General features: G+C 34.6%; 1 protein-coding gene across 1 annotated transcript in view; it reads right to left on the reverse strand.

Moving 5' to 3' along the window:
• LOC106867323 (transcriptional enhancer factor TEF-1-like) overlaps nucleotides 1–9,969 on the reverse strand; it is a 120,574-nt gene that overhangs the window by 4,506 nt on the left and 106,099 nt on the right. The window contains 6 exon segments of the mRNA XM_014912162.2: nucleotides 1,048–1,090; nucleotides 1,962–2,016; nucleotides 3,453–3,560; nucleotides 4,824–4,886; nucleotides 5,019–5,178; nucleotides 7,240–7,274. Coding sequence (XP_014767648.1) covers nucleotides 1,048–1,090; nucleotides 1,962–2,016; nucleotides 3,453–3,560; nucleotides 4,824–4,886; nucleotides 5,019–5,178; nucleotides 7,240–7,274 — 464 coding nt within the window.

Genomic DNA, 9,969 nt, shown 5'->3' on the forward strand with positions numbered 1-9,969 from the left:
GTAGTGGGACTGAACCTAAAACCATGTGGTTGGGAAGTAAATGTCTTACCACACAGCCATAGCGGTGCCTATGTGTGTGTGTGTGTGTGTGTGTGTGTGTGTGTGTGTGTGTGTATAAATAAAATGAAATCATTAACACCACCAATTATATTTTTAAAAGGCAGAAATTATTTGTTGACAGACAACTTCTAGGTTAATCTCAGTTAAAGAACTCAGATTTTACTCTATTTACCATTTCTAAATAAGATCTAAAACATTTTCCCAGGTCATTCAGTTAAATATTTCAAACATTATCTCTTATTTTACAAACAATTGCGTTCATTGCTTTTAAGAAGTTTTCCTATCTAAGTTAGATAACTCTTGACATTTCAACCTGGCAGCAGTTATCTTTTACTCGAACATAGATGCAGCTTTGGCTGTGTGGTTAAGATGCTTGCTTGCCAACCACATGGATTTAGGTTCAGTCCCACTGCAAGATGCCTTGAGAGTCGTCTTCTACTAACGACCCCAGACCAACCAAAGCCTTCAATAGATTTGGCAGATGGAAATTGAAATAAGACCGTCTTGTAAGTCTCTCTCTCATCATTTAATGTCCATTTTGTGACGTTTTGACCAGAACTGCATTAGGCTCCAATTGTTTGCTTTGGCAAAGCTTCTACAGTTGGACACCCTTCCTAACGCTAACCACCTTACTACACACAGGGGTCCTTTTCCCATGATGCCAGTATTGGTCATTAGGTGGCACCAGCATGGGTGCTGTTTACATGGCACCTGTGTGTGCGTACATATATATAGCAATAACTCTTGAAATGTACCTGGCTCTAAATTCTACAGGTAATCTATAGAGATGAATACATATATATAAATAATATACACGGCAGTGTGTGTGTGTGTGTGTGTGGCGGTGTTCCTTTGCATTTCTACCTGTTTGTGATGTATGGGTTGTGTTATTACTGTCAGTTCTTCTGTCAACAAATCATCCATTTGCTTCACACACCTTTCAAGACATAATGAATAAGAGCTCTCTCTCTCTCTTACTTGAAAAACCAGGTGTGGGTCAGTGATAGGAAGGCCACTGTCTCATGTTCATCTGACCCATGCTGACATGGAAAACACAAAACTGATAATTACCAAAACATCAGAAATTGTAGAAATATGAAGTACCACCTAATGTCACTTGACCATTTTTATAGATTTAAATTTAAAATTCCTCTTTCTTATTCTGAACATAATCTTTTATAGAGGTAAATGTTGTTTTGGATACAACATACCTACAAAGAGACTTTGTCTCAGATGAAAATCTACAGCATCATGCCTTTTAATGTGTGTGTGTGTGTGTGTGTGTTAAGCATGGTAGTACATAGACGGCTATTGAAATTTAATGCTGTTTCATTTGCACACACTGAGTTTATTACAGTTCAGCAAGCTTTTCACAATATCAGTGAATGTATTATTTGCTGTTTCCTGTATGTCAAAAAAGGGACAAATTTCATTTAGGCATGACAAGTGGGTATTCATTATTAAATGACAATGCTTAGAATGGCCCTAACACATCTGGCACTGTCATGATCCACAGCTGGGATGCTGTTGGCAGCATCACGCCTTTCTGTACATTTGGTATGTTATATAAATGGCTATTTTAATTTAATGCTGTTTCACTTTTGTTCATCAAGTAAATAACATGTTAGAGAAAACCAATAGTGATGAGGGCCTGGCCATAGCCTGATGTATTGCAAGAAAAATAAGGGATTATGTTCAGTGATTGAGTAATGACCCCCAATAAATTGCTAGGAATCAAAAAGGGTTCAAGATTTAAAGATCAAAACTATTTTCATGTTTTCTGTTTCCATGGTGAAATTTTTCTTTATTGTTTCATGGAGCAGAAAAGCGGGGCATTTTGTATCATGTCGTCCGTGATATCTTTGTCATTGTTTCAGAGCGAATAAAGGCTACTTACTGACTAGAAACACCATAAAATGCTCTAGCATCATCCTGGCCATTTGTATTCAGATCAGCCTGAAAAATAAAAGGAAAGGCAATTTACAAAACTCGTACTTATACATAAATGCACATTTGGACACACAGACAGATGAGAAATTGAGCACCAAAGGTGAGGATAGAGATGCTGTCCCTTTAGGGTTTCTTGCACCTGCAATATATGAGGACAGTGTGTGAGAGGGAGGGAGAGAAAGAGAACTGTGATGGAACGGCCATGCAACGGGGGATGACAGGGGACAGCTGGGGATGTGTGCGTGAAGTGAGAAGGGGAAGACTTGCGACAAAGTGGGGAAGACAAATGTGAAACTGTTACCTTCAAAAAAGAAATGACAAAGAACTGTGATGAGCGGGAGTTGTGCAGGAGGAGACATGGTTGCCTACCCAAGGGTGTCAAAATAGACATTGAAACTATGTTATGTTCATTTGTACATAACGAATATTTATAGATTCTCTACAAGAGTAAACAATGTTTGCCTCTATCAAAACTGATGAGAGTCAACCAGGTTGAAATCAGGATGTTCACTAAATACAACAAAATATGATTCAATTTCTTGGGGTTAAAAAAGAGAAATTGATTTACTGTCTGAAGTAAAAGTTACAAGGTGGCAATTACAAGAATATTTATTTCTAAAAGGAAATTGTACGAATATACACACACACACACACAATATTTTTAAAAGGTAATTAGTAATCTTAAACAAAGCCTAGTTAAGAAATAGAAACAGCTGTAACTTGATTTGTCATTTGTTTATATAGAAATAATAAAACTGGACTGAATTTATCATTTACTGATTCAAATATTCAATTTATTATTTTGTTTCCTTTCCTAATTTATAAATATATATGAATAACCCCTATTTTGCAGAAAAAAAGTGTAGGTGGTTAGCTAACCACCAACACTTTTTTCTGCAAAATAGGGGTAGTGTATCCTGTTCAGGCTATATTATTAGCATTGTCCTGCGTTTGAGAATTTAAAAATCACTTCTTTAACTTTCTAAGACATCTCAACGCTTCTAAAAGCAACCTTCGTTTGTTTGTTTACATTTGTCATAATTTGAATTTAATATATAAATAAATTAAGAAATGGAGTTAAATGCAGACGTTATTCAAATCTTTATACTTCCGACATATGTTTCAAAGAAAACATTGATATTATTCCGGAGAGAATAAAATGATGAAAAATAATGCAATCATCTCGTCAGTAAAAAAAGAGAAACAACACACATCAAGAAGCCATTTTAACCGAATGTGATTACCACGTATATGATGAAGGGAACACTGGCAAGTTATTTTTTAAAAAAACTGTTAATAGATTTATATGTATGTATGTATGTATGTATGAACATGCTTAGTAGCTTACAAAGTGTGTCAACTACACACACACGTGACGATATATACATGTATGTATGGAAATATATATAATATAGAGAAATAAAGAAAAGCAACAGACTTACCCAAAATTTAACTAAGAAAAATGCTGCTTGAGGACCTTTATCATACAATTCCTTTAAACCACCTTTCTTTTCAGGGAATTTATCATATATTTGTTTGATATCAACAGCCTAAAGATGGAAGAGAAATAAAAAGGAATTAAATCCCATAGGCATAAATAATATTTCTTATGCATTTAACATTATTACATTGACATGAACATCACTAACAACACCAAAATTATCTCATAAACATCTTCCTTCACCCTCACCAAATCTGTAAACCCAAATTCACATTAGTTCCTTAGTTTTGTAGCTTTAGTCTAAATTTATTTCAATCTGAACCTAATAATTTCTTCTTTGTGGTTGGTAACCATCTGAAAACATTTTCAACATCTGGTTTTTGGGGAGCTTTTAGTAGGGTTTTGATATAGTTTTTGACTGTTTTTACCTAAATTTGAAATAATATCATTGGGCATTACTGATTCCAAAATCTATCAATAGTCCTTAATAAGTTTGTTTGCCTTTGTTTCTATTGATTTCGAAAATAATGAAGAATTTAGTAAAACAACTTTGTCGTTATAAACAGGTAACTAGAACTTAAATAAAATAAAATTTTGATGGAAGGTTTGAATTTAGATAATTTTAAAACAGAAAATTTGTATCTTAAAAAGAAGGGCAGTCTCAGAAAGGCTGGTATCAAAAAGGTCGATTCTATTCAAATTGTCATAAAAAAGGCACAAGATTCCTGGAAATTACGCCAATTTCAGGTTATCTTGGAGATGTTTCTCATTACCTAATTAATGGCCAAGAAATGAAATGGAACTCACTTCTACAAGACAATGAAATACATGAAATGATTCGAACAGAGCACTGCACCAACAAATGGTACTTATTTATAGTTTTGTGGACTCACAGAAAACTAAGAGACTTAGCCAAAGACACAATTTAGGAATGGTAAAAGGATAGAAATTGTTGATCTGCAATTCTAATAATCTCACAACTTAGCCAACTATGATTCACTTTATTTTTTGGAAATTCTTAAAAAAAAATTTAATAATCCATTTTTGAATAACAGAGCAGAATGTAAAGCTGCAGTTGCAGGGTCACCTTCCTAGTGTTGGTGGCATGGAAGACACAAAAAAAAAGCACCAGTCCATTCAGTAAAGTGGTTGGTAATAATAATAATAATAATAATAAGGGTATCCAACCACAGAAACCAAACCAAAAATAAAACAACTGGAGTCTATTGAATCGTGTCAAACTGTCCAACTCATGGAACAGGAATGTTTGTTGGTGTTGATGATGATGATGACGGTGGTGGTGTTGGTGATGATGATGATGATGATGATGATGATGAGAGCAAAATATTTAACAAGGAGTAAATCTACTCACCTCCAGTAAAGGATCCGAATAGCTGGCATTTGATTCTATGTGTACAAATAAATGTTTGTGATACTGAATTAAGAAAGAAAGAGAGAAAAGTAAAACAATATTATCAAGTTTGCCAAATAAAAATAATTTATTTTACAGGAGAGAGAAGAAGAAGAAGAAGAAAAAAGTCCCCTCAAATCAGTGGAAATAACTTACTGAATCTGGCTCCCGATGATGTTCCAAGAAAGCAGAGAACTCAACCAAACGTAATTTCGGACCAGCAATTGACCGACCTTGCCAAGGTGGACTTACTTCATTGTGTGATGTGTTGGGTTTTGTATCTAAGCCATAAGGTGGAGTGGCAAACGGTTTCACACTGGAGGAGACAAAATTTAAAAAATGCTTTATTATTATATTGAAATAGTGCAAAGTGTGAGGTTTTATGAATTTTTAAAATTATTTTTGGTGGTGGTGGTGGTGGTGGGGTTTATTTTATTTAGAATGTGCAGTTCTGCTATCTAAGTGCCTGCCTGTGTGATTTCCAGTATAAATAAATTAGCTATTATCATTATTATTATTATTCAGATGGTAAGCTAGCAAAATTGTTAACTGGTGGAAATACTTTGTGGTATTTCGTCTGCCGTTAGGGTTTGAGTTCAAATTCCACTGAGGTTGACTTTGCCTTTCATCTTTTCGGGGGTCGGTAAAATTAGTACCAGTTACGTACTGGGGTCAATGCAATTGACTTAATCCCTTCTCCCAAAATTTGAGGCCTTGTGCTTCTAGTTGAAAGGATTATTATTATTATTATTGAGGCAGCAAGTTGGCAGAAATGTTAGCATGCCGGGCGAAATGTTTAGTGGTATTTCGTCTGTTGCTATGTTCTGAGTTCAAATTCAACCGAGGTCGACTTTGACATTCATCCTTTCGGGATCGGTAAAATAAGTACCGGCTGAATACTGGGGTCAATGTAATCAACTCTCCCCCTCCCACCAAATTTCAGGCCTTGTGCCTATAGTAGGAAGGATTATTATTATAATCATCCTCATCCTCATTATATCAATGGCTATTTTTCTATTGAAATAATCTGTCTTTATTACAATTAATTTTAAAAATAATTAAGAATCTAGTAATTATTAAGCTGGTGTATGAAACTTAAAATGAATATGAAATTTTAATGGTGGATTTTAATTTAGTTTAAAACTGGAAGTAATTTTGGAAGTCTACTTTTGCCACCCTGGGATAATAGAAAATATGGCAGACATACAATGATTATAATTGAACTTTTATCAAATTTCTTGCTGTTCATATGAAATAATGAAATAGATTTTTAAAAGAAAAATATTCATTACATTAATATAAAATAAAAAACAAATTTCTCATTTGTATATTTACAACAAATTATTATTTTCCTTAATTTTATCAACATAATTGCAATCCACACCATCAAAAAAAGAAAAAAAAAAAAACTTCAAAATTCATAAAAAATTTTTTCAGAAAGTTATGACACTCATTCTGCCCCTTTTTATGTTAACTCTCTCTCTCTCTCTCTCTCTCTGCTTCTCTTTTGCTTTTTTTTTTCTTTCTCTCTCTCTCTGTTTCTCTTTTGCTTTTTTTCTTTCTTTCTCTCTCTCTCTGTTTCTCTTTTGCTTTTTTTTTCTTTCTCCCTCTCTCTGTTTCTCTTTTGCTTTTTCTCTCTCTCTGTTTCTCTTTTGCGTTTTTTTTTCTTTCTCTCTCTCTGTTTCTCTTTTGCTTTTTCTCTCTCTCTCTGTTTCTCTTTTGCTTTTTTTTTTCTCTCTCTCTCTCTTTCTATGACTGGAGAAATCAACCAACCAACATTTTATACTGGCTTTTATCAAAGGGACATTTAAAATACGATCCTAATTTTCAACATAGTTACAGTAAAAGAGAGAAAATTAAATCCATGTTTCAATATAGTTAGTCTTTTGTTCATTAATTAAAAGATGGAAATTTCCAAATCATTCTTATACTGAAGATAAACCAGAAGAGGAACAGATATAATCCTGATGGTTGCAACGAAGGAAATCTAAACTAGAGAAATGCGAACAGAGATAAGGAGAGTAGAGGACATTATGGAAGAATAGGAACTGTTTTGTGAGCATATTTCTGCTGAAATATATTGTCTTTGTTCCAATTAATTTAGAAAATAATGAAGCGTTTGATTAAAATATCTTTGTCATCGTGTCTGGAACATAAACATGAAAGTTTGATGGACAAAGTTTTAATTTTTGATCATTTTAAATCAGGAAATTTCTATAATTAACAGCAGCATCAGCAGTCTCAAGCCAGTTTTGGATACCAAAACAGTGAACTCTGACCAAAATAGCTTCAACACATTGATTCTATTTGACAGGAATGTAATGTTAATGAGATGACTATTGAAACAGAAGAGACACAACATTAGGGAAGTACTTACTCTGGTGTTTGGGGTGGCATTCCTGGTCCCCAGAACTGGAAGAGAAACAAAAACATTTAATATGACAGCTAATATATAAGACTGACATGGTGGCGTGTATAGTCAGATAGTCTTTTACACACACACACACACATCAACAAATCTGATGAATGAAATGCCCTAAACTATTTAATTCTGATGCAACCCTTTAGCATTTAAACAAAACATTTAAAATATTTTATGCTTTTTTTTAATGCTCAAACTGGTCAGATTCAGCCTCTCACACCTGCCTTACAATGTCATTTTAAAATAAACAATTACATCCTTGAAATCTCAATGCTACAAGATAATAGCTGATTAATTCAAAACAATTTGAATACCTAAGAAGCCTCCCATTTAATAAAGTCAGATGAATGCTAGAGTTAAACACCACAAACTTTTTCCTTGACCAAACGTATTAAATTGCTGCGATTTGTCTTTTGTTTTCAATAAACTGAAAGAAAACACTCCTTCAACATTTAAGGGAAGAGTACCTTTTGTAATAACAAAGCTTCAAACATTTGTAGAACTTCATTAAAAGCCAAGAATTGTTAATTACAGATATATTTTTATTATATTTTGAAATTGTAAACCAATGTGACATTTTAAGATGGAAGTCAATTTCTGATGAAATGTGCAGCCAAGTATTGCATACAATATTATTATTATTATTATTATTATTATTATTATTATTATTATATTTTACTTCTCAGAGCTCTCAGTTTCCCTTATTCTAGTTAATTCTGTAAAAGCAAGCAGCAACCTGGTGTGAAAGGTCTCACAGAGTCTCTTTCCACAACACCCAAGTACCAACTCGCTGTCCCCAAACAGAGCAGTTTTTAGAGCATGTTCTACCCTCACGTCAATCCCAATTTCTCAAACATTGTTGTTACTCCTCCCACTACAGGGAGGACCCTTACTCTCTTCATTACCCACATTCTTGCAATTTTGTCTTTTACTAACTTGTAACACTGTTGTTGTTGTTCAGGCCTTGTGCTTTTAGTAGAAAGGCTTATCATCATTATTAAGACAGTGAGCTGACAGAATTGTTAGTGCGTCAGACAAAATGCTTAGCAGTATTCCTTCCACTTCTTTACATTCTGAATTCCATTCTCACAGCCATAACTTTCATCCTTTCAAAGTTTATAAAATAACATTCAGGTGCTGCGGTCAATGATGTAATTGACTGAGCCCTTCCCTCATCATCATCATCATCATCATCATCATTAATTATTATTAAGGTGGGAAGCTGGCACAAATCATTGAAACACCAGCAATTTTTAGCAGTGTTTTGTCCACCTTCACATTCTGAGTTCAAATGTCACCTAAGCCAATTTTGCTTTAGGGGTTGTTCAATAAAATAAGGACCAGTCAAGCACTGGAGTCAATGTAATCAGCTAGCCCCCTCACCACCACCCAACTCCTGTAAAATTCCTTGTGCCCATTGTGGAAATTATTACTCTTTTTTTTTCTGTTTTTTTTTAACTCAGGTTTTTTTGTTGGGGCTCTTGGAATGCATAAGTAGCGGGTTTGCAACCTGCGGCCTACGGTACCTCGCTATTTGTTCTCTTCAATTTATTATTATTATTATTATTATTATTATTATTATTATTATTATTATTATTATTATTATTATTAAGGTGGTGAGCTTGCAAGATCATTAGCACAGTGGGCATTCCATCTGTCTTTACGTTCTGAGTTCAAATTCTGTCAAAGTCAACTTTGCCTTTTCGGGATTGCTAAAATAAGTACTAGATGAGTATCGGGGGCGATGTAATCAACATAACCCCTCCCCCAAACTTGCTGGCTTTGTGCCAAAATTCGAAACCATTATTATTGTTGTTGTTATGAATCCACACACAGAAGCAGCCGCTGTGAGATTTAATACTTCTCCAGAGACTCAGTCCATTTCATCCCAACATAATCAACAGAATTCATATAAATATGTTATTCTAAACACCACAATTGTTCAAAATTAAAACAAATTAAATAAAAATATTCTCTTCCTTCCCAACAACATTTTTGTTCAGTCACATTAAAAAAAGTGTAATTTAGCCTCAATTTTAATATCCCATTGTTCACTCTGTCTCTTATCTCTATTGTGTTTCCACCTGTTGTCATAAATTCATCTTCAACAATGGAAAGAAAAAGACGATTTCCCATAATCCATCCAACATGTCTGCAAAATCAATGAATACCTGACTCACTGAAATTAAATCCACGTTAAATCCACGTTAAGAGACGCAACAGACCTGGGTATATCGTGGCACTCCGTCGGTCACGATAATGAGGGTCCCAGTTGATCCAATCGACGGAACAGCCTGCTCATGAAATTAACGTGCAAGTGGCTGAGTACTCCACAGACACGTGTACCCTTAATGTAATTGTTGGGGAGATTCAGCGTGACAGAGTGTGACAAGGCTGGCCCTTTGAAATACAGGTACAACAGAAACAGGAAGGAGAGAAAATTGTGGTGAAAGAGTACAGCAGGGTTTGCCACCACCCCCTGCCAGAGCCTCGGGGAGCTTTTGGTGTCTTCACTGAATAAGCACTCACAATGCCTGGTCTGCGAATCAAAGCCACGATCCTATGACCGTGAGTTTGCTGCCCTAACCACTGAGCCATTGTGCCTCCACAGACCTAGGTATAATATCTATGTTGATATATGGGAGACCAAGTTTAAAAAAGGGTTGATTGAGAATGAGGTAATAT

The sequence above is a fragment of the Octopus bimaculoides genome, chromosome 3, assembly GCF_001194135.2.
Source record: "Octopus bimaculoides isolate UCB-OBI-ISO-001 chromosome 3, ASM119413v2, whole genome shotgun sequence".
NCBI lineage: Eukaryota > Metazoa > Mollusca > Cephalopoda > Octopoda > Octopodidae > Octopus > Octopus bimaculoides.